Below are 25,677 nucleotides of genomic sequence, written 5' to 3'. Positions count from 1 at the left end.
GCACTGCGTTCGCTGCGAGTGCGACTATTCCGAGTCGGACTTCTGAATTGCTGGAAAGACCGCTTCCGGCGGCACCGGAAGCCCGGTGGGGACCTTTTCGGAGGCGTACTGACCCGACCGTCAGTTCTCCCTTGTCCGGAAGGTGGTTTCTTCCCAGTCCCAGAATCCAGACACTACGGGCTTTATGTAGGAGCTGAGTGAGTGGGGTCCCTCGGCCGGGTGTCGTCCCGGGTGGCGTATATTGTTTGGCCCTAAGTGTCAGTAGCACAAATCATAAACATTGCGATTTCGGAGGCTTTTCCATGATGCGTTTACTCCCTGCATGACCCTTCTTTAGGCTTACCAAAGCCGTATGCGACCAGAAGCGCTGTGACAGGTGCGGACCCCAGTCCCAGCCTCCCTTGAACCTGGGGCTTCCTGGGTTCGGGCTCCAGGCGAAGCCACCCCACACCCGTACTTCTACAGTGACTTCCTTTTACCTTTAAGATAAGTTCCAAGGCTTCCAACTGCTCTATTCAGACGTTTCCACCATTGCAACTAGTGTTTCCAACATCCTTCAGATTCTGAGAATGTCCTCGCGGCGAGAGAACACCGAATTGGGTGTCGAAAGCCTGGGTCCTAGTCCTGCCTGCCATGGACTGGCGGTATGCCGTTGAAGAAGTTTTTTTGTAGCTCTCTGGGCTCCATTGTACTTTTCTGTAAAATGAAGGGCTTGGAGTTAGTAGCAAGTAAGGGTGCCTTCCAGTTTTGACATTTGGATGATTGCCCTCAATGTTTTTCTAATTCCCGCATTAATTACACATCTGTGTTCTGGTTAATCTCCACGTAGGGCCTCTCCTCCTACTCCATTAATGTGTGTCTTTGTCAAATCTGGTTTAAGACTCATTAAAACTATTTTCCTCTCTAAGGAATCCTTTGCTTCCTGAGCACTGCTTAGTTCTTAGTCCAGAGACTTGTACCTAAATAAAATTTTTTAAATGTGTCATTCTTGAGGTGTTTAAAGGTGTTTAATGTGCCTGAGGATCATACTGGAACACTTTACAGGCAGTGAACTCTGAAGGAAGGGACCTTGGCTTATTAAACTCTGAATCAGAAACCTCAAACACATTGCCTGGAAGCCGGTGCTCAGGAAATGTTTGCTGAGGAGAAAACATGTACTTCTTACATTATTTTAGTTGTTCCTGCTCTTAAAAACTGAAAAAGCAAAGCTGTAGAAATGCAGTCTTGGAAGCAGAAGGAACAGAAGACTCAAGGAGGAAAAGAACTATACACGGTTCTAAACAATACTATTGAGTTCTGTTGCAGTGTTCTCTCAGTAACTTCTTTTAGTGCAAAAATGATATGCAAAAGGAATTATTTAATAGATATATTATTGGGTGTCTTATTTCCTCTCTAAAACATCTTTGGGCAGTGGGGAAGAGGGAAAAATGGTGAACATTGAAAGACTGTTCCACGTAGGGGAGAGCTTATACAAAGGTTCAAAATTAGATGACAAACCTTTGGAGATTAGAGGTGGGTAAGAATAATAAAAGCCTGGGTAGGAGTGAGGGGACTGTAAGAGTATAAGAACAGATGAAGTGAGGTCAACAGAGGGCAGATAAATAAATCTTTTTATATAGCATGTTTTGAAGTTGTTCATTAAACATGATTTATGGAGGGCATTGGTGGATGCTTAGCAGAGAGCTGATGAGTTCAAACTTGCATTTTAGGAAAATCACTCTATTTTTGATTTGTTAGTTGATGTTTTTCAAGAGTGAAAAAAGAGCCTTTTATAAGTTTTTATTGTATTTTCTGTTATCATGGTAGGAACATTAACGATGATGTCTGGAGAGTGGTTAGTATGGAATCCCAACTCCAACTAGACTATGAGCTCTTTCAGGGCAGGAATGTGGTTTTATTCACTGTAACTCTAGTGCATTGCTTTCCATGTAGTAGATATCCAATTAATATCCACTAACTTGATTTAAGTGTTAACCAAAATGCTACTTTAAAACTTTTTTCCTAGGAGAAGCATGAACCAGAAGATGCTAAAGTTGGAGAATTTGCTGCGATTTCACACTGTTTGTAGACAACTGCATAGCCTTGGTCAAAGAAGAACGTTAGCACAGTGGAGGCGTGTGTTTTCATCTGCTTACCCAGGATGGGCAGCTCAGCAGTACACCCAGCCCTGGCAAACAGACATGCTGCTTGGGGCTGCTTTATCTCAATATAGGCTTCTAGTAACAAAGAAGGTAGGTTTATATCATTACTGAAATATTTGGTCTGACATGAAAGTGCCCAGAGCCATGAGTAGAAGTTCATTTTGAGTATTTTGTCATTCACAAAACCTTTATTCCATAATGCTACACTCCAGGCAATACATCTTTGTGAAGAAGGGAAGTTCTAGTTAGTTGTTTGGCAATGCTGATGAATTTGATTACTTGGAAATTGGTGTATAACAGTAAATTGAGAATGCTGACTTTTAATTTTAGTCTGAGACTTAACTGTTTATGGCAGTGTTAATTGGTAGAAATAGAACCTGTGGTAGATATTCCAGAATAAATATAAATTGTCACTTAAAGGTTTTTCTTCTCCATGTATTCTGGATTTTTGATAGGAAGAAAGATCACGGAAATCTCAGTTATCTTCACCAAAATCTAAAAAGGAGGTGGAGGCATGGATTGGAATGACTGTTGAGGAGCTGGCTACAGCAATGGAGAAGGACATAGGTGAGCCACATGATTTTATAAGAAGAAATGGAAACATGGGATACCTGGTATTTTATTTGCAATGAGACTAAAGCATTCAAAGATAAAAATTAGACTGGCAATTTAAAAAGTTGTTAAGTCATTCCAATAGTTGACAAAAATCCAAAAAATGATTTCTGCCACGAAATCTAATTCTTGGCTCTTTGCCAAATATAGTTCTCCAAGATTTTGCTTCTAATAAAAGTAGAAATGATTTTCTTATCTGGACTAACCTTTCTTTCTCAGAAATTGTGTGGGATATTAGATTAAGTCCAAAGAATGTTTTTGGACTGAGGAACCATATTTATATTCATTTACTTTCCCTCTGTTTTTCTATAATTGTATGATTTTCATTTTTCACTAATTTTGACAGTATCTGTAATGCCAGCAAAAAAAATTTATAGTATTAATTGCAACTTTTAATAATACTCTTTATTTATAAATATACAGCATCTTTGTCAACTTTTTGTTCCTTTATTGCACCATTTATGTGTTTATTACCAATTTAGGATTATGGAAAAAAAATTTGAGTTTTCATTATAAACTGACAGAAGATGATCTGACTTTGGGTGGTGGGCACACAATGCAATATACAGTATCACAGAAATGTACACTTGAAACCTACATAGTCTTATTAACCAATGTCATCCCAATGAATTTAATTAAAAAATGAAAAAATCTAAAAAATAAAATAACTTTAAATGAACAAGAACTAGCTCATAATTGTAGCAAAATAAAGTAACAAGTGAATCAGAGCTTTGGAAAAAAATAATAATTCATATTTATTGATCTCTTACTATGTACTAATACTTTGTATTTTTTAACTATTATTCTCACAGTGTACTAGATGTAGGTATGATTGTTATACATATTTATTTGTTGAGAAACTGAGGCATAGAGAAGATAAATAATTGCCCAGGATTTTGCAGCTAGTATGTGGTAGAGCCAGGATTTGAACCCTGGGAGTATGGCTTCAGAGCCCATGCTCTTCTTATTCACAGACCACATTATCTCTCAAGAATTGTCATTTTGTAAACTACAGCAGAACTAGAATTTTAATGTTTTCTACCTGAAGGTGTTACCATTCATTGTGCATGTGCATCCTCACAAAAACCAGAAAATGGGCACCCTGTCTTGTGTGCTAATAACTTTGTGGTTGCATTTGGCAACCATTTGACAACCAGAAAACATTAAGAGAATGAACAGATATAGTCATATCATTCAGAATTTTTCCATGGAAATCTGTATTGGTATGATTTTATAAATAATATTAATAATAAGCTTGATTTTAAAACTTCATTTTTGGCAATTTTTATACATATTTGGAAGCAGAAATAATAATAAGCACAATGTATGTTTAAGCCAGTGACAACAATTATTAATATATCATTTAATGTATAAGTACTTCTGTGACTATTGATAAAAGATGAGGATTTTTTAAAACATTACCACACACACCCCCTAACCATAATAATTCCTTTGTATCACTAAATAAATAGAATAATTAAACTATAAATTTAATTCTGCTGATAATGCTCTAAACCCAAACTGATATACTTGAAGTTTATTTAATATTATATTCACATAACTTTTGAATTAAAGATAGTATTTATGTGGTGGATATTTTAACTACTATATTAGCAGTATGAGTACATTTTTTTCTTCCCCTGGCTCAATTAAAATAACTTCATGAAATATTTCTTGTTGAAATGCTTTGGGCACTTTTCTACATGTAAATATTTATTCAAGTCTTGGATAAAGATAAAATAATATGTCAATACTATATGCACTTGATATATAGAGAAAAAGATCCCTGTGTTCAAGCTACCTCTTAGAAGTATAGCAAAACATATTGGAAAACTATAGTTACTGGATTATTAGGGATTTTTAGTATTATTAGAAATAGAATTGTACTCATAATCTTTCTTTTTAAAAAGAGTTTTATTGCTTTCTGAGAGTGTATCCATATAGAAAATTTGAATTGTATTGGTCTTAAAATGTGTTTTCTTGGGAAGGGATGTGGTAGGGAGATACATAGGAAAGGGTTTCTTGCATTATTGTGGAGTTATTTGCACCCCTTTGTGAGCCAGTCACTAAATTAAGAGGATTATGGGAGCTAGTTGTTAAATGCAACCATTTAAAAAAATTAAATCAGCCCTGGCTGGTGTGGCTCAGTGAATTGAGCACTGGCCTGAGAACCAAAGAGTCACTGGTTTGATTCCTAGTCAGAGTCCATGCCTGGTTTGCGGGCCAGGTCCCCAGTTGGGGGCACATAAGGGACAACCACACATTGATGTTTCTCTCCCTCTCTTTCTCTCTCCCTTCCCCTCTGTCTAAAAATAAATAAATAGAATCTTTAAAAAAATTAAATCATAAACAAATGTAATAAACATTCATCAAAACTCTTCCTAATTATTTTACTGCACTTTATTATCTATGTTCTTGAGCTTATTCATGCATATTTTACCTATCTATATATTAGAAATAGTAAATAATAGTGTGCTACTACACATCTCTTCCCATCTCTGGGTTCAGTGATTTCCTGTTGGTAACTTGAAGTTAACCATGGTATTTGCACCATAGAAATTAGGAAATGCCATAAATCAGGAACTGTTTAAAATATTTTATTTATTGAGAGAGAGAGGAAGGGAGAGAGAAACATTGATTTATTGTTCTACTGATTTATGTATTCATTGGTTGATTCTTTTCTGTTTGTTTTATAATTGAATTTATTGGGGTGACATTGGTTAATAAAATTATTACAGGTTTCAGATATATAGTTCTACAATACATCACCTGTATATTGTGTTGTGTCTTTACCACCCGAAGCATTGGTGAATTCTTGCATGTGCTCTGGGAAACTGATGGGCGACTGAATCCAAAACTTTGGCATATGCAGATGACACTCTGACCAACTGAGCTATTTGACCAGTGCAGGAATTTTTTTCTGGGGATGGGGAAGCCTTGTGAGTAAACATGTATCAGCACACTACTGAATACGATGTTCTTTTATGTTTTGTGTATTTGAGGATGTTTTATTCCCTATCTTTCTTTCAAAATACATATATTTATAAGATGATTGAAAGTCTGGAAACAAAACTACTTATTTCATTATCATAATAGGTATGTTAATTAAAAAAATTTTTAAGGATTTTATTTATTTATTTTTTTAGAGAGGGGGAGGGAGAAATAGAGGGAGAGAAACATCAATGTGTGGTTGCCTCTCACAGGCCCCTCATTGGGGACCCAGCCCACAACCTAGGCAATGTTACCCGACTGGGAATTGAACCAGTGACCCTTTGGTTGGTTTGCAGGCCAGCACCCAATTCACTGTACATTAATTTTTCATCCACAGGGATATATAACTGAAACTAAAACAAAGTACATTAAATGAAATGCAAAAGAACAAGTAAATATTTTTCATATATTTTAAGGTGTTTTGGACCCTGAATAAATAATAAACATAAATTAATTACATGTGTGCATAGTGAGATATTGCATATGTGTGTGTATGTACATACAGTTGATTGTCATTATTTGGGTATTCTGCATTGGCACACTCTCTAAAATGTATCTGCAGCCCCAAAACCAATACTCACAGTGCTTTTGCAGGTATTGCTCAACATGTGCAGAGGGGTGAAAATTTTGAGTTGCCCTGTCATACTTTCCTAGCTAAGTTTCATGCCTTCTGCCTTCTTGTTTCAGCTCTCAGACTGTAAACAAGTGTCATTTTTGTGGTTCATTTAGTGCCACATGTTTTTAGTGTTACTACCTACAGGAAGGCTGTAATGTGCTGTACAGAGAAAATGCATGTTTAGCCCTGGCTAGTGTATCTCAGTAGATTGAGCACTGGCCTGTGAACCGAAAGCTGACTGGTTTGATTCTCAGTCAAGGGCACCTGCCTGGGTTGCAGGCCAGGTCTCCAGTTGGGTGTGTGCAGGAGGCAACCAATAGACATATCTCTCACACATCAATGTTCCTCCCCCTCTCTTTCTCCCTCTTTTCCTCTCTCTCTAAAAGTAAATAAATAAAAATTTTTAAAAGAAAATACATGTTTAGATAAGTTTTGTTCTGATATTAATTTATAATGCTGTTGGCTGTGAGTTTAGGGCTAATGAATCAACAATATAGTATATTAAATAACATGCCTTTAATAAAAGACACATGGATAATAACAAAGGGGGGTGAAAATGGGAGGGAAGTGGGGAGGGCTGGGGGTGGGCTGAGGTGGGGGTAAAAGACAGAAAACTGTACGTGAACAACAATTAAAATAAGTAAATAAATAACGTGTCTTTAAACAGAAACACTTAAAACAAGGAATGTATTGATTCGCTGATGAAAATTTTGTGACTAGAAGCTAAAGAAAACTAACCCTGTATTTCCCCTAAGAGCAGTGGTTTAGTATTTGCTAATTCAGTGTTTGTGAAGATTTTATAGAACATAACTACTGCAAATAACAAGAATCTACTGTGTATATACACACATTTGTAATGTATGACATACGCAACTACAGGTCTTCAAAGAACTAGGCTATGATAAACTATACAATATACAACATGGCAATTTAATGTTTTTCTGATGGTTCAGATGGTTCATAAAGTACATAAATATTCCAAATAGTTATGAATATGCAGAGACTCCAATTTATATGAACGTGTTATATTTTAAAGATCATTTTCTTTTTAGTTTCTTTGTGATTTGTTAGCATTAGAGAAATAGATAGCTTATATAGTTATTCCTCTGATGAGTGTACTGTTTATGTGGACATTTATTAATAGAGGTCACTTTCTTATCTTATTCCACCCAGATTATATATATGAAGCTTTAATGAACACTTCTATCGACATAGACTCACTAGAAGCAGACTCACACTTAGATGAAGTCTGGATCAAAGAAGTAATAAAGAAGGCAGGGATGAAGTTAAAATGGAGCAAATTAAAACAGGACAAAGTCAGAGAAAATAAAGATGCTGTGAGAAGGTAAAACATAACCATATAGTGGGGGAAGGAGTCCACATAGTTTTACTCACACTTTTTAGTGGAAAGAGTTGCCTTAAAAATATTTTTGCAGTTAAAATCACATTAAACTTTTCTTTGAAGTACTTAAAGCATCAGTATGTTCAGGTTATTATAAAACTCTAAGGGTTATTTTTCCTAGTTTTCCAAGTATGTATATTGATCCTGAACTTAAAATATTTATTAACTTCTGCTCATTATTATGAAGATGCCAACTGTAGGTAGGTAGTCATGTATTTTGTTCTAAGTTGTATGTATAGAAGAAGAAAAGATGATGTCTAATCAAAGCTGAAGGTTGGTTTTTATTGTTAATGGTAGTTCACAGAGATAACTGCAAATTAGTTCACTGGCTATCAACTGTTGTGATGTTTAAGAAATTAAACTCCTTGTGATGTTGTTAATTTTAGGCCCCAGGCAGATCCAGCTTCATTAATCCCAAGGTCCCCAGTTGTTACAATAATGGGCCATGTCGATCATGGGAAAACGACACTACTTGACAAACTGCGAAAAACTCAAGTGGCAGCAATGGAAGCTGGAGGCATCACTCAGCACATTGGTGCTTTTCTTGGTATGAACACAAATTACCTTAACAATGTGCTTGGGAACTCCAGATTAATTTCTTAAAGCTAGTGTCATAGTGTGAAATAGACCAATGTAAGGTAAAAGGAAGGCTAAAGAGTGATGGCTAAAGGGTAAAGCCATTGGTCTGATGAAATGTACAGCAGGTGATTAATAAAGGTCATTTTGTACATTTTATAAGAAGAAAATTACATTACCTTTTTATTCTAGCCCATTCTTAGTTTGGCTTAATGAACTTAAATTCTTCAGTGCTAGCTTGTGATAATGTTGCTGATAATAATTAAAAATAATAGCTACCATTAGGTAGGTATTAATATTCCTACTTACAGGTAAGAAGGGTGAGACTTGTTTAGGTCAAGGCACACAGCTACTAAGTGGCAAAGCCAGGATTGAAACCAAGGCTTTTGGACTTAGATCCTGAGCTACCAATTGTATACTAAATTGCCTTTGTTGTGAGGGCAGTTGTGCAGCTGATGTTTGCTGATGCAGGGTGGCTGCCTACATAACTCTCACTGTATTCTCTCTCCTGAATATATACCAATTGGTACATTTATGAAAGTGGTTATATTTTAGAAATATGAAGAATTTTAGTTTGAAATTATTACATGCAAAGAAAACCTTACAGGTCTCATTAGTGTGTTATCACTTTTTGTTATGAAATTATGATCTGTATTGCTCTGATTAAGATTAATGGAAGGAATAAAATTATTTTAAGAATTAATTGTGTTTGATAATGTCACATATATTCTTTCATATTAAGGAAGTATACATTTGAGTCCTTAGTGTTCTTGGATTTCTGTTTCCACAGTCTCTCTGCCTTCTGGGGAAAAGATAACCTTTCTTGATACTCCAGGACATGCTGCTTTCTCAGCAATGAGAGCCAGAGGTGCTCAGGTCACTGATATTGTCATATTGGTTGTAGCTGCAGATGATGGAGTAATGAAACAAACTGTAGAATCTATTCAACATGCCAAAGATGCTCAAGGTACTGTGTGGCGGTGGCTGACTTACAAGAGTCACTGTTCTGTGGCAGTGCACATGTAGCTCAGCCTTATTACACCTGCTTCTACGGATAAGGCTCAAAGAACGTTGAATTCTTTCCCACAGATGTAACTACTAAGAACAGTATAGCAGGGTTCAATTTGGGACTTGTGAATACAAGTACAGCCCTTTCTGTACTATTTACTTGGCATAGTGTGACACTGTAACAGTCTCAAATAACTTTTAAAATAACTTTCTATCATGGAAATTTTAATTAAATATAAAAGTAAGAAGAGAATAATGAACTCCTATGTACCCATTACCTAAATTCATTAGAAGTTGCAAAGTAGTGATATTCTAATTCTGTTATTCCTTGTTCATGTATCATCTTGACTTGTTTGCTAAAAAAGAAATGTCCTCTCATATACTTTAAGTAAATTCTTATTTGGTCAAAGGTATAAAATCGAAACTTTTGAAAAATTACTTGGCTATTTTCTCCCTTATTTCTCCATTTAACAATTGTAGCATACGGGGTGTGCTCAGAGCAGGGGGCCTGAAGAAATGGCTCCTCAGTTTATACCACACCCAACAGTAACTCGGGGTCATTGTGTGGAGGGGCACAGAATTCGGGCCCTTCCTGTGAGCAAGCACCCTACATGTGTAAAAAAAAAAAGAAGAATTGTAACACAGGTACATATTCCACACATTCATTTTTATTCTGATATGTCACTGTACCCACTGTGAAAATGCTGTTCTTTTGAGAAAATGTACCTAATGGATGCATCACATTCCCCTAGGGGTTTTGGTAAGAAAAAAAAAGGGTTGAGAATCGCTGATTTAGTTAAATTCTTCCATCTCACAACATAAAAACTAAGACGCAGAGAGTGGCAGGAACTCCCCTCGTTGCAGTTAATTTGCAACATGTTTGCATTAGGAATCTGGTCTTCAAGTTTTCAGTGTGATTCTCTTTCCTTTTTAATTTCCCAAAATTGCCTTTGTGGAATGGACTATGTTCCTAATGATTTTAGGGAATACAACAAAAAGAAGAGAGTGATAAATTTGCCAGGGATCTCAAGTTTATTAAGATATGTGATAAATTCTATATATCATGGGTTTTTTAAATTCTATGTGACTGATTATGCTATTAACAATTATCTCATTTTTCTCCCTTTGTCCCTTCCCCACTCAGTACCCACTCACACTCTCAGACAATCCCCACACCACTGTTCATGTTCATGGAAGGTCTTTGGCTACTCTATTTCCTACACTGTACTTGACATCCCCATGGCTGTTCTGTAACTACCTATTTGTACTTCTCTCTTAAAGAGATTTGAATGCTATAAAAAGTATATATTTTCAGTACTCATGTTCCTTTGTGTGGATCCATGTTTTCTAGTATCATTTTCCTTCTGTTTTATTAAGGACTTCTATTTGTACTTCTCAATCCCCTCACCTCTTCATCCATCCCCTATACCGCCCTCCCATGTGTCAGCTGTCAAAATGCTCTTCATATCCATGATTCTGTCTCTGTTCTTGTTTGCTTAGTTTGTTTTTTAAATTCAGTTGTTGATAGATGTGTATTTATTGCCATTTTATTTTTCATAGTTTTGATCTTCTTTTTCTTAAGTCCCTTTAATATTTCATTTAATAATGGTTTGGTGATGATGAACTCCTATGTTTTTTTTTTTCCTTGTCTGGGAAGCTCTTTACCTGCCCTTCGATTCTAAGTGATAGCTTTGCTGGGTAGAGCAGTCTTGGCTTAGGTCCCTGCTCTTCATGACTTTGAGTATGTCTTGCTAGTCCCTTCTAGCCTACAAAATTCCTTTTGAGAAATCAGCTGACAGTCATATGGGAATTCCCCTGTAGATGATAAACTGCTTTTCTCTTGCTGCTTTTAAGATTCTCTCTCTATATTTGACCTTTGGCATGTTAATTATGATGTGTCTTGGAGTGAGCCTCCTCTCATTCATCTTGTTTGGGACTCTCTGTGCTTCCTGGACTTAGGGAAGTTTTCTTTCATTATTTTTTCAAATAGATTTCCCATTTCTTGCTCTTTCTCTTCTCCTTCTGGCACATCTATGATCTGTTTGTTGGAATGTTTGGAGTTGTCCCAGAGACTGCTTACACTATCATCATTTTTTTGGATCCTTTCTTCTTCTTGTTCTGATTTGTTGTTTTTTGCTTCCTTATGCTCCAAATCATTGATTTGATTCTCAGCTTCATCTACTCTACTGTTGTTACCCTGTAAATTGTTCTTTATTGCCATTAGTGTATCCTTCATTACTGACTGGATCTTTTTAATGCTACTGAGGTCCTCACTAAGTTCCTTGAGCATCCTTATAACCAGTATAACCATCCTTATAAGTATCCTTATATCTGCATCTGATAGATTGCTTATCTCCTTTTTTTGCTCTTTTTCTGGAGTTTTGATCTGTTCTTTCATTTGGGCCATGTTTCTTTGTCTGCTCATTTTGTCAGCCTCCTTGTGTTTGTTTCTATATACTAGGTAGAGCTGCTTTATCTCCCTGTCTTGGCCTAATGTAGTAGGTGTCCTGTAGGGTCCAGTGGCACAGCCTCACCTATCACCCAAGCTGTGTACTCAAGGTGTGTCCTCCATGTGGACTGAGTACACCCTCCTCTTGTAGTTGAGCCTTGATTTCTGTCAGCAGATCAATGGGAGGGATTCACCCATGCCAGTCAGCTGCAAGGACTGACTTTAACCACTGACCACCAACCTTCACCCTCTGTAGACGATCAGCTGTGCAGAGCATGGTGGTGGTGCTCTGATATGGTTTGTAGTTGTTCACTGGGTACATAGGCTCTGGGGTTTCCTGGGTGGTGTGAGCCAAGGTCAGCAACCACCTGTGTTCTGCCCAGGGCCACTCTGCATGAGCCCTTAAGCAATCTGAGATGGCTGCTACTTGTGCTGGGCTAGGAGATTACCAGGTGAAGCCATGCTGTGATTCTAAGCTGGCAGCTGCTGCTGCTGTGCTTGGGGCCACTTAGAAGAGGTACGGGCACTCGGGCCCCTGTGGCTGGCTATTGCTTTTTTGAGAGATTTAGGAAGTTGTGAAGCATGAGCCAAGGCAAGACATTCATATGGAAAAGTCATGGTTAACAGCTTGGATGGGCCTGTAAGTTGGGTGGGATGGAGTCTCAGGGGATCTCTAGCACAGGGCAAACACTGTTAGCCAGGTTGATGGGGTCTCAGATATGGAACCCACCTGCCAGCCCTGTGCCTCTTTGTGGGGAGGGCTCAGAAAAGGGACAATGGCCTCTGCCCGACCTTCTGTCTGGGAGAAAGCTGTTCCCTGGCTCCTCCCTTGATGCCAGACACTTCCTTTCCCTCCTGTACACCACTTGTGCCTTTCAAGCTGCTTCCCTGGTGCTTGAGTTCAGAGGGAGTGAGTCTAATTAAGTCTGTGTGTGGTTTCTTTAAAGAAAACTGCTTGGGACTCCAGAAGTTTCCTCCACTGACTCAGTACCTCCTGGCTTTTGAGATATGGGGACTTATCTTCATGGCACTGGAACCCTGGGCTGGGGGGCCTGGTGTGGGGCTGGGACTCCTTGCCCTCAAGATATCCCTCCCTAGTTTTTATCCACCACAGGTAGATATGGGACCCGCCTATTCCACATCTCTGCACCTCCTACCAGTCTGAATGGATGTGGTTTCTTTAATTCCATAGTTGTCGGACTTCCATTCAACTCGATTTCTGATGGTCTGAGTGATGGTTGTTCTATGGTTTAGGTATAATTTTGATGTGGTTGTGCAAGGAGGTGAGTGTGTTTACCTGTGCCACCATCTTGACTAGAAAATCTCTGTCATGCTTTCACTTGTTCTCTTGGTCCTTGTTAATTTCCAGCTCATCAGTATGGGATGTACTTTTTCATAGTAGTAGGTTGTGGATTGCATAGCTTTTTGTGTGTGTCTCTTTTCAATTTCTGTTCCTTTGAGACCTGAGAAAATTGCAGAGTTGGTAAAAACCCAACCAGAGAATTATCTCCTAGAATTTTGTGTGATTTTTCTTATGAGAGGGTATGTTTACTAATGGCAAGTAGATTATAAGATTATTTGGTTCATTCATTAAATAAACATTTATTGAAAATCTATTTATTACTATGTGTCAGTCACTGAGCTAAAGTATAAATAAAGAGTTGCTGTAAATCCTAAAGATAAGTTAACAGTAATAATACCTAATTTCTAGTGTAAAATGTTAGGTTTTAACAATGAGTCAGTAGTTTCTAGAAAGAAGAAGCAATTCATCTAGTGGCATTAGAATTGAATTAGAACCTTTGCTTGATTTTTTTTTTTTTTTTTTTTTTTTTGAGATTATCTCCAGTATAGTTGCTGATCTTGCTTTCAGGCTTAAGGATAGGCCTTTCTCTACCTGACATATCTTTTTGTTTTGTTTTGTTTAAAATCACCTCAGGTGTCTATTAATTCAGAATCTGCTTATAATTACAGTTTTGACATTTCACATCTGGAATCCTTGATATGTAGAAAGCAGAGTACAGTGGATTTAAAGCAGGTCTTTTAGATCTTTGTTAAGTAAGTACATCCACTGAGTAAAGAGAAAGTGAGAAAAGATTGGTGTCTTCATTGTGAATACCTGGAATTGAAGATGTCATCATTTGAACTCTTAACTTTGTCTCTTTCAGTGCCTATTGTCCTTGCCATAAACAAATGTGACAAAGCTGATGCTGATCCTGAAAAAGTAAAAAAAGAACTGCTAGCTTATGATGTGGTATGTGAAGATTATGGAGGTGACGTACAGGCAGTGCATGTCTCCGCACTCACGGTAAAGGCACAGATGATATGTTCAGATGGGAACGCACACGGTGCATTATACCTAAAGAACATTTTGACATATATAATTTCTGTTGTTTAAAAATTCTCTGGGTACTAGGCAGATCTGGTTTGGCAGATTAGAAGTTAGGCTCAGAAAGGTCAGTCCCAGTCCAGGGTTACATAGCTGATCTGTGGGTAATTGGGTCTAAAGCTAATGCTGTTCTTATTATAGATACTTAGAATGAGAAGATTAAATGATGAATAATGTGGGGATAGGGTATTAATAGCCCAAAGACTGTTTTAAGCAGAAATGAAATCCAGTTGATAATAAAAAGTGCTTTTTATAGTAAAAAACTAAAGAGGTCTTAGGGCATTGAGGAAAGTTTTAAACAAATAAATATTTTCCCTAATACAAAGATGAAACATTTGGGTTCAGTTTGTAAGTGATTGACTTAGTGTTTCTATGAATTAAATTGCTACAAGTTTCCTAATGTTATTAAGACAAATTCTATTCTCTTTTAAATTACCAGTTACTGTTTTCTGGTTGAAAAACACGAAGGAAGCTTACTACCTGCTTTGTGACAACATTTTCCAATTCTCTTATCCTATGCAGGTTGCTGCTAAGTAACAATTTCTTTTTTTGTTCATTCTTATGTTCCATGGTTTACTCATAATACAGACATTTCCTCCCCTAAGATCATTCACTGAGGGATGGTCCTGTATTTTGCCACATTTTTTTTGGTTAATTTTCATTTTATCTTTACTTTTTCTAAATTTCTTACCTACAAGATGCTTAGAAATTATGCCTCCTCGCACTGACTGGTATGTCTCAGTGGGTTGGGTGTCATCCTACAAACCAAAAGGTTGCTGGTTCAATTCCCTGTCAGGGCACATGTCTGGGTTGCAGACAGGTCCCTGGTTGGAGGCGTGAGAGAGATAACCAATCGATGTTTCTCTCCCTCTCTTTCTCCCTCCTTTCCCCTCTCTCTAAAAATAAATAAATGAAACTTTTTTAAAAAAAGAAATTTTGCCTCCTTTTAATAGTAAAACCATGATTCTTTCTCTCTGAAACTCATAAAATGCCACCTTACTTTGTTATCTTCCCACTATACCTTGATTGCTATTGCACTGTGAAAGCCAGATGACAAGATTAAAATGTTTGAAGACAAGGCTACATTTTCTGCCAAAATACCATGAGACGAGTTAGGCAAATCTGGAGACATGGCAGAATGGAGGGAGTTGGGAGAGAGGGCCAGGGAAGTAAGGTGAGGCCTTCTTTTCCAAGGTAGATATAGAGGTCAACATTATGCAAAGAAACAACCCCAGCACTGTTGTTCAGAGCAGCGTTTTGTAAATTGGAATAAATACTAGAAATAAGTGTTGTAGATGGGTAAGCAAAGTATTTTGTTTACAGTCGTCTCTGTTGTTTTATACTCTAACAACTGTGAGCAGTCCCTTAGCCGACATGGAGAATTAAAAAATCCCTTGCCCTTCAGTTCCAGTTTGATCACCAGTTAATGAGCTGTGTAATCTTGGAGCCCTAGAAAGCATAGTGAGTGCAGATCATGAAAGGTAAAAGAATCACATCATCTAGTCCTTCATTTTACAGTTGAAGAAAGGAGATCCAGGCAGGTGAAGTGACTTTTCAGGTCTGCATAGTTTGGGAGTTATAATGGATCAAATGAAAAAATAGATATGAAAGCTTATCACAATGGATAGAACCTCAATGTAAAGTACCATTGTAAAGAAAGTGAGAGGAAGAAAAAGTTTGACAGACAAATGGAGGAGAGAGAATGAAAGCAGCACCATTTATGAAAGAGCATTAACAAACATCACTAATGGACATTCTTTTTTTTCTTCTCTCTTTCTTTCTTTCTCTCTTTCTTTCCTTCTTTCTTTCTTTCCTTTCTTTTTTAGAGAGGGAAGGGAGGGAGAAAGAGAGAGAGAGAGAGAGAGAAAGAAACATCAATGTGCTGTTGCTGGGGGCCGTGGCCTGCAACCCAGGCATGTGCCCTGACTGGGAATTGATCCTGCGACACTTTGGTTCACAGCCTGCGCTCAATCCACTGAGCTACGCCAGCCAGGCTGGGCATTCTTCAAAAAAAAAAAGTAACTTTTCCTTGCACATTCTGTCCCTGGATCAGGTGTCCTTGTTTATCCCTCTCCCCCTCACCCTCCCTCCCTCCCTTCCCTCTTTCCTTTCCTCCTTCCAACTGTGTAATTCATGCTTTAAAGAGAAAAATATATATTAGTGTCAACAATAAAAATAAAGGGAAAATAAAAAAAGAAAATAATAACTCCTATCAATTCATCAACTAATAATCCATTAAGTTCATTGATAGGAATAGAGAAATGGAAATACTTTTTCAAAATGGAAAGATTTAGAAATAAAGTTTTCTTTGGTGGGAGAGAGAGAGGGAGTATAATTATCAATGATTATTTGGCTTTCTGACCCTAGTGTTTACAGATAATATTAATGTATATTATCACATTTTTTTGTTGAAGGGTGATAATTTGATGGCCTTGGCAGAGGCAACAGTTACTCTCGCAGAAATGTTAGAATTGAAAGCAGACCCCACTGGTCCAGTGGAAGGTACAGTGATAGAATCTTTCACAGACAAAGGAAGAGGGTAAGACTATTAAAATGCTTCCTTTTTAATAATTTTGTTCCATTGTTTTTGTGAATTGATGATACCATAATGTGTTATTTTCATTGCATGTTATGGTTAGTCCATAAACAATATTTTCAAAGCATTTTTGAAAAGTATTTTATTGCACTAGCATAGAGAACACAAAAATGAAGTTATTAGTAGACCATAACAACTGCCTGTATACTTGTAGTAGTCATATTTAGATGACTTAAGCATTTAATTTGTTTGATTTTTTTTCCCCCACTGACTTAACTGAACTGACAAAGCCGCATGTCTTATCAGAAATTGGAATGAGATCGCAGTTGTTGCCTTTAAGGTTTCTAAATTCTTTATGTCCTTACCTATTCATATAACATTTAGGAAGGTCTTTGGAATGGTATTCTTGTATTTAATTTCCCTCTCTATCAGCAAAAGAAGTCTTCTCACTGCCTAACAAATTAAAGAAGGGATTAGGATTCTGTCAGAAAACTCAGCTATCCGCATCTTCGCACTACCATAACTTTATAAGAAATGTATGTAACATTACCATCTTAACCATTTTTAAATGTACAGTTCACTGGTTTTAAGTATGTTCTCATTGTTGTCATCTTGCAAAACTGAAACTATATCCATGAAACACTAATTTTCTCTCCTTCTTCCCCAGGTCTATCTTTTCATTTTCTGTTTCTATGATTTTGACTACTTTAGATACTTCATATGAGTGGAATCATACAGTTATTTGTCCTTTTTGATTTGGAGTTGTTTGTTCTTATTATACTTACCATAAATGATCTTGAGGTTCACCCATGTTGTAGCATGTAACAGGGTTTCTTTTTTTTAAGGTTGTGTAATATTCCATTGTATTTATTACTGCATTTTCTTTATCCATTCTTCCATTGATGGACATTTGGTTGCTCCCACCTTTCAACAATTGTGAATAAATATTTTTATAGTATGAAAAAGAGCTTGAGAAGTTGAGAAGTGGTAAACATTATGTGTATGTATTATATATATTTAAGTCTTATAAAGATGTCTTTGCTCTACTTAAGAAAGTACTATTACATCCTGATAATGGCTTTAAGAATAAATACCTTTATTTTCATTTTAGTCCTGTTACTACAGCAATAATTCAAAGAGGAACTTTGAGAAAAGGCTCGATTCTGGTTGCTGGAAAGAGTTGGGCAAAAGTGCGTTTAATGTTTGATGAAAATGGAAAAACAATTAATGAGGCCTGTCCCAGCATGCCAGTGGGAATTATAGGCTGGAGAGACCTCCCTTCTGCAGGGGATGAAATTCTTGAAGTAGAATCTGAGGTATATCAAGCTTAATTCCTATATATTAGATATGATATGATTTTAATTATCAATCTATAATATTATACCAAGTAAGTATATTAATGCTAATTTATTATTAAGTAGTGTTAGGAATCCTAGATTATAAGGAGCTGTGAGGGGACCAACAGTACTTTTTTAGAATTTGGCTATAGAATTTTTTAAAATTTAAGATAGGATTTTTAAATTAAATAATTTCAATTATACACAAAGCCTCCAAATTAAAGTTTTGTAAGTTTCTTGAAACTTATAAAATTAGAGGTTTCATATGAGTTAAACTAATTTCATAAAGGAGGAAAAACACAAAGCTTTTAACCCAGCAGTTACTGGTTTCTGTGTAGTTAAATAATGCCAGTTTTTTGTTTTTTTGTTTGCCCTGTAAAGTCAAGGGCACGTGAAGTTGTTGAGTGGAGAAAATATGAGCAGGAAGAGGAAAAAAACAAAGAGGATCTAAAAATGATAGAAGAAAAGCGAAAGGAACACCAAGAAGCACATCGAAAAGCCCGTGAGAAGTATGGCACTTTACATTGGAAGCAGAGATCATTTATAAAGTACCAAGAAAAAAAAGAACAAAAGATCTTAAGGCCAAAAGAGAAACTAGAAAGAGATTCAAATATACTTCCTGTAATTATTAAAGGTGACTTTTAAAAGATTTTACTTAACTCATTTTGGGAATATATATATTTCTTCATTGTCACAATTAATTTGAGCTGTTAAATTTAAGTCAAAAGTATCTCAGTATTTTGGGGAAGACTTACTTTTATTGAGGTATAATTGACATATATATTAGTCTCAGTTGTATAACATAATGATTCAATATTTGTATATATTGTGAAATATTCACTGCAAAAAGTCTAGTTAACATCGATCAGTGTACATATATACATTTTTTTCTTGTGATGAGAACTTTTAAGATCTACTTTCTCAGCAACTTTCACATGTGCAGTACAGTATTATTAACTGTAGTCACCATGCTGTACAGTACATTGCCATGACTTATTTATAACTGGAAGTTTGTGTCTGTTAACCTCTTCCACCCATTTTGAGACTTTCTTAGTAACCATTTCTCGTCCTGATACTGTTGTAAATGGACATTTGGTTCATTATATTTTATTAAATTAAGTGGATATTTATAATGCTAAACCTAAATAAAAGTGGATTTAGTGGTAAATGTCATTCCTATTAAGGTTTTAAATAGATTATCATGATTTTTGTGTCTGTCAATGCCTAACTCCTAACACCAGTAATTTTCAATTCTCGCTGCATTTAGGTGATGTTGATGGTTCCGTTGAGGCCATTCTGGGCATTATGGATACCTATGATGCTTCACATGAGTGTGAACTCGAATTAGTACATTTTGGTGTGGGTGACATCAGTGAAAATGATGTTAACCTCGCTGAAACGTTTCATGGTAAGGATTCCATTTCCTGTTAGCTTTGTTTCCTAGAACACACTGAACCATTTGCTTCTGTCTTTTGTTGCCTGGCTAGCCACACCTGGCATTTGCTTTATAGCATCACACTTCCTGTTATAGGTGAGTTCCCTGCTACCGATTGAGGGTGGGTGGGATGTGCAGTATTTTAGCTGTAGCTCCACTTGTCATTGTACGGCAACCTTGGAGAACTAGTTCAAGCCCCAGTAGTGTTTCTTGATTTTTTTTTTAAGTGCCATTACTGTCCCATTTCCCCACTCTTCCCAGTTCTCCACCCAATCCAAGTTTGGTTCTGTATCTTTCTCAGATATTCTAATACTTCTAACACTGTAATCAGCCTATTTAGCACTTTGCTTCATCTTTTACATTTGGCTACCTGTTTTTGTTCATTGATTTTTTGACAAATCATCTTTCTTAGACAGAAAGTTTTTGTTAGCTTTAAATGCCTAGAAGGCAAGGGGACTGTTTATTACTCGAAGTTATGATACACAGAGAGGGAACTCATGACTATCTCTTTAACTAGGTCTGTCACTTAGCAAAGCACCAGCACTACTGAGTGATTAATGAATCATTTAGGAAGGAGCTACTTCATGACCTGACTTAATTAGAATTAGATGTTACCTCTACTACTGAAAAGGTATTTTCAGTAATGCTGGCTAACTCAGAGTATTTTTATGGGCACTAATTGTCCTAGCACAGTGATTTCCAACTGGTGTGCTGCAAGAATTTTTAAAACGTGCACTACCTGACTACTAAGTCAGGGGCCCTGAACTCTTTTCCCTTAGACTGTCAAATTAAAAAAATGATAACGGCCAACACAACAATAGCCATCTGGCGTGAATGAATCAAAATTATACCTATTTTTTGTGAGATTGGCAAAACATTTTTTTTGGTGTTCCACAGAATTTAAGTTATTAGTTTACACGAGGTGTGTGCCATGAGATGAAAAAGGTTGAAAATCGCTGTCCTAGCACTGTACTGTGGTAATGTAGATAGTGTATTGAATGATTTCTTCGTAGTAAGACTTTCAAGGTGGTGGTCTTTCTCTTGATTAACCTGTTTGCATTAACTTTGTTTCACTTGCTTAAGTTTAGAGTGTTTTGTTTTGTTTTTTCCCCAACGTATTTGCACTTAAATACTTTATTTGTTCTTTGGTAAAATACTCAGCTTCACCCTGACTGGTGTGACTCAGCTGGTTGGGCATCGTCCTGCAAGCAAAAGGTTGCTGGTTTGATTCCAGGTCAGGGTACGTGCCTGGGTTGCAGGTTTGGCCCCCTATGGGACATGTCTGAAAGGCAACCAATTGATGTTTCTCTCTCACATTGATATTTCTCTCCCTCTCTTTCTCCCTCTCTTTCTCTCTGTAAAAAGAAAATCTTTTAAAAATAAATAAATAAAATGCTCAGCTTCATAGAACTTCTTTCATTTGTTTAAAAATATTTTATTTATTTATTTATTTTTAGAGAGAGGAGAAGGGAGGGAGGAAGAGAGGGAGAGAAACATCAGTTGGATGCCTGTTGTATGTGCCTGACCAGGGATCAAAACCAACCGCAACCCAGGCATGTGCCCTGACTGAGAATCCAACCAGCAACCTTTCGCTTTGCAGGATGATGCCCAGCCAACTGAGCCACACTGGTCAGGGCTCATTTCTTAAATAACTCTTGAACTTAACCAATTAAGTAAGTATTTTTGAGCAACTGAATACCTAAGAGTAAACCACAAAAGTTGTAGACAACAAGATTATAGTAATAGAATTGTTATTAAAATAATGTAATACTATTTCAGCCCTAGTAATTCTTTTTCCTTATATCTCTGGTATAAAAATCAAAGCTTTGCTTAGCATACTGCCTCACACATTATGGGCACTTAAAATGATGTTCCTTAAATGAAGATTTTTAAAATCATAAAGAAATGTTCCTTGTTAAACAAGCTACAATAGAATTTATAAAATCTTTTTATTAGAAAATTTACTAGTTTTCATGAGAAAAAAATTATAGAATTTCTCATTTCCACAACTCACTTTTAATTTATGTAGAAGAAAATAAAACAATTAGATTTGAGTTTCTGTTTGAAAGACAAACTTCTTTAGTACGATATTTAGGCTACTTTGTTAACTGTATTTCTGATTGCCAGGTGTCATATATGGCTTCAATGTGAATGCAAGCAATGTTATCCAGCAGTCAGCTGCAAAGAAAGGAGTAAAAATTAAACTTCACAAAATCATTTACCGTCTCGTTGAGGATTTGCAGGAGGAACTGAGCAGCAAGCTGCCCTGCATTATGGAAGAGCACACACTAGGTGAGTGTTCACTGACCGCGAAACACTCGTATCTTAGATGCTGTAAATGACACTTGAAAGCAACTTTAGGGAAATGTATTTTCCTGTTGAAATGCATTCACTGTTCCAGTATATATCCTGTGCTCTAGAAAAAATGACTACTACACATAAGAATTTCAGTGTAACTTCATATGTACCATAAATATTTAAGCCCTGAGGGTAAGACAAGTAAAGCAGTAAGAACTTACCCTTAAGTTTGGACATGAACAACTAATTTAATACAAATTAGACTGGGGCGGGAGTCGTAAAGATTATTACTATGTCGAGCCCTGGCTGGCGTAACTCAGTGGATTGAGCGCGGGCTGGGAACCAAAGTGTCCCAGGTTCGATTCCCAGCCAGGGTACATTCCTGGGTTGCAGACCATAACCCCCAGCAACCGCACATTGATGTTTCTCTCTCTCTCTCTCTCTCTATCTCCCTCCCTTCCCTCTCTAAAAATAAATAAATAAAATATTTAAAAAAAAAGATTATTAATATGTCATGAAAGGAGCCATTGATTTTTGTCCTGGTGCTGGCAGAGAAATTTACCATGAGAAGAAAATTTATTTTATATTTAAATGTTAAATAATTAAAAAATATTCTTTCTAGCATATCCCTTGGCCAGATTATAGGCTAAATTTATAACAACTGAATCATTTTATGTGTTCTTTTTCTTCCCCATATGCAGATTTTTGTTAACTTTTTTCATGATGATAGTTTTAAATATCCAGAAAAATTACAAGAAAAGTATAAGGAGCTCCCTCTCATATATCCTTTACCCAATTCACCAGTTATTTACATTTTGCCCCATTTACTCTATTCCCTGCCCTTCCACAATCTTTTTCTGTATCAATTGAAAGTAAATTTGAGATATTGTGTCCATTTGCCACTAAATACTTGCATTTCCTAAGCACAAGGATGTTCTCTTATAAAATCATAGAACAAATACTGAACTCAAAAAATTTAACATTGTACTATTATCTAATAGACATGGGCCATATTCAAATGTTGTCCACTGCCCCAATAAAAATTTTATAGGTATATATTTTTCTCTTAGTCCAGGATTATGAATTACATTTAATTTTTCAGTCTTTTATGACCATGCCATTTTTGAAGTATAGAGTCCAGTGACTGTAGAAAGTTCTTTATGTGGATTTGGCTAATAGTTCCTCAATGAGATTCAGTATTTGCATCTTTGGTCTATAGTACGGATTTATTTTAGGCTTCTGTGATCCATTTGACATGATCATACAGAGGTTTGTATGTTCTTGTGCTAAGAGCAATTTGTAAAACAGTGTTTCTAGGAGTAAGCAAGCACCAGTCAGATCACACTAACCCTGGGAAATTAGTACATTATAGTATATGGTATCATGTCATTATTGGAATTTGTTTTAATTTTCAGTTAGTGAAAAAGTTAAGCTGAGTCACAGAATTAATACTCTTAAGTGGGTATAAATTACCAGTGGTGAGATTAAAAATAAATCTGGCAGGGGGTCGGGGAGTTGTTATAAGGGGACTAAATGGTAATGGAAAAAATAAAAAATTTTAAAAAGTGAAAAAAAGTAATAACAGATGAACTAGTCTAGAAAATATATCGAGGGACAGTTGAAAACCAGGTTTTCATGGAGCAGACTGGAATTGTATTAATCTTTTTGGTTTTTTTATACCCTCCTCCTCTTCCTTCCATCCTCTTCACCCTGGCAATCACCCACTGTGGTTCCTGTCCAGGAGTTTTTTTCTTTTTTACTTAATCTTATCATCAATGATTATCATGTTTTAGTGCATTTTACTCAGCCAAAAAAGTGAGTTCTATTTTTCTTTCATTCACTTTTTTGGTAAGCACTTCTATTTTTGTGATTTTCTTTTCTAAGAATATCCAAGCATTTTGTTTTTATTTCTAATATTGGCCAGGAATATAGTTTGTGGAGTCCAAGAAAACCAGGACTTGTATGCATGAGTTTGTATTTTTCTCACACCTTTAGTTATTGCCCTGCAAAATGTCAGAAATTGGTTTTTTTTTCCAGAATACTTTGTTTTCAGTACTCAAATGTTCTCTTCTTCCCAAAGGTGAGGCTTCTATACTAGCTACCTTCTCCATAACAGAAGGGAAGAAAAAAGTTCCTGTGGCTGGCTGCAGAGTCCAAAAGGGACAGTTAGAAAAACAAAAAAAATTTAAATTAATCCGTAACGGACATGTTATTTGGAAGGGTAAGCAACATCAAAATCTGTTTGTCTGGTATATGCGGTCACCTGAACTTGACAGTTCTCTGTAACTACCTGAAATCTGTTGTCTTTCACTCTTAGAAACCTAGTTCAAGCCACTTCTTGCTGATAACTGGTCTCCAGTTGCTGGGTTCCATCTCTCACTAGCTCTTGATTCTTCCTACAAGATTGTTAATCCCTTAGCTTGATTTTCTAAACTTCTCAGATTACCTTTCGAGTTTTGTCTTCTCCACTCTATCTACTTAATTGCTTCAATCCTTTCTTGACCTTTTGCCTGCTATGGTTTATCTAAATCTCACTCAAGTCTTGAGTACATAGTCCCATCCCCTGCAGTTAGCTTGTCTTTAAAATGGGAGATTTAGTACCTTTCACTACAAATCAAATTTATTTTTCTTTGGTTTCCCTGATTATTTAGTTCTATTATTTAATGTGACAAGATCATAAAACTTCTAACAATTCCAGCGTACTTTTCCTTTTAATACCAGACTACATAGCACTTAGTTAAGTGCTTATTGTTTGTTGAATATATGAATCTTAAGGGTTTTTTTTTTTTTTTAGGCTCATTAACCTCACTGAAACACCATAAAGATAATGTTTCTGTCATCAAAACTGGAATGGATTGTGGTCTCAGTTTGGATGAAGATAAGATAGAATTTCAAGTAGGAGATGAAATTATTTGTTATGAAGAAAAGGAAGTTCTAGCCAAGACCTCTTGGGACCCAGGGTTTTAAAATTCTATTAAAAATATTGAAGATTAAATAATCTTGCTTTATCAGGCAACTAGTTTGCTTCATATAAGGTAAGAAATCACCACTTGTCAGTTAATGCCCAAGTAATTCTGTCAAGCATTAGCATGCATAACTGTCAAAGTAGGAAAATGTAAAAAAAAACCCAAAAACTTAAGGATGCCTCCAACCAGAAATCTTGGTAACAGTAAAAAGGAGTTGTTCATTGGCCTACCATGGAATGTAAGAATCAGTTAATGAACTTCAAGTGACTGTTTTACTTGAGTGGTACCAAGAGAAGCAGTCCTCTGAAATGAGTTCCTTGGGCAAAATAAGGCACCAAATACTGCTTGAAACCCTATTTTTCAGTATCACCAGGACTAATGAGCAAACATTAGAATTTGAAAACCTTCTGGAGTTCAGACTCAACACTGAACAGTAGAGTGTATTCCTTTGTGCTGCAGACAGGAAACATCCCAGCCAAGCCACTCAGGGATTTAGGATGAAGTTTTGAATTGGCAATTTTTAGTTCAGTCTTTGTGTGTGAAATATGTCATAGCCTCTTTTTAGGCAATGCTTTAACACCAATTCACACAAATCAGTGCTTCTCAATTTGGGGGTAGGGATTAGTCCTCCCTTACCCAGCGGTCATTTGGCGATGTATGCATACACTTGAGTGTGGCAGTGGGGGTGGAGTGCTACTGCCATCATGTGGGTAGAGACCTATGATGCACAGAACAGCGCCCACCAATTACCTGGTCCAAAATGTCAGTAGTGCTGAGGTCAAAAAACTGACAGAAACACAAACTGCTTTATTATCTAGACAGCTGATAATGAATATAATGGAATTCTACCAATGTGTATGTATTATCAAAGAAATGGTGTGATCTGTCAATGTGACAAAAGTCACTGGAATAAAATTCAACAAG

At 36.5% G+C, this 25,677-nt stretch overlaps 1 protein-coding gene and 1 non-coding gene across 7 annotated transcripts; both read left to right on the top strand.

Moving 5' to 3' along the window:
• Positions 1–67: 67 nt before the first annotated feature.
• Positions 68–25,676, top strand: MTIF2 (mitochondrial translational initiation factor 2). 6 transcript variants are annotated; one of them, XM_028515262.2, is made up of 14 exons: positions 68–197; positions 2,006–2,231; positions 2,597–2,708; positions 7,534–7,705; positions 8,149–8,309; positions 9,129–9,305; positions 13,961–14,100; positions 16,596–16,720; positions 17,829–18,033; positions 18,436–18,688; positions 19,322–19,462; positions 21,617–21,781; positions 23,868–24,008; positions 24,582–25,676. In XM_028515262.2, the coding sequence occupies exons 2-14, from the start codon at positions 2,013–2,015 to the stop codon at positions 24,752–24,754; spliced, it is 2,184 nt and encodes a 727-aa protein (XP_028371063.1). In that variant the 5' UTR covers positions 68–197; positions 2,006–2,012; the 3' UTR covers positions 24,755–25,676. The 6 variants fall into 6 exon arrangements, 5 of the variants coding, with proteins under 5 accessions (XP_028371063.1, XP_028371062.1, XP_035883859.1 ...); XM_028515261.2 differs by having other exon boundaries at positions 146–728; positions 24,582–25,122; XM_036027966.1 differs by lacking the exon at positions 68–197 and adding an exon at positions 221–376 and having other exon boundaries at positions 24,582–25,122.
• LOC114501213 lies at positions 9,832–9,961 on the top strand. Its single transcript, XR_003684965.1, has one exon. It is a non-coding gene; the product is annotated as a small nucleolar RNA SNORA11 (small nucleolar RNA).
• Position 25,677: the final 1 nt, after the last annotated feature.

Source organism: Phyllostomus discolor, chromosome 6 (assembly GCF_004126475.2).
Source record: "Phyllostomus discolor isolate MPI-MPIP mPhyDis1 chromosome 6, mPhyDis1.pri.v3, whole genome shotgun sequence".
In the NCBI taxonomy this organism is placed as follows: Eukaryota; Metazoa; Chordata; class Mammalia; order Chiroptera; family Phyllostomidae; genus Phyllostomus; species Phyllostomus discolor.
Note: the sequence above shows the minus strand (reverse complement) of the source record. Positions and strands in the feature narration are given on the sequence as shown.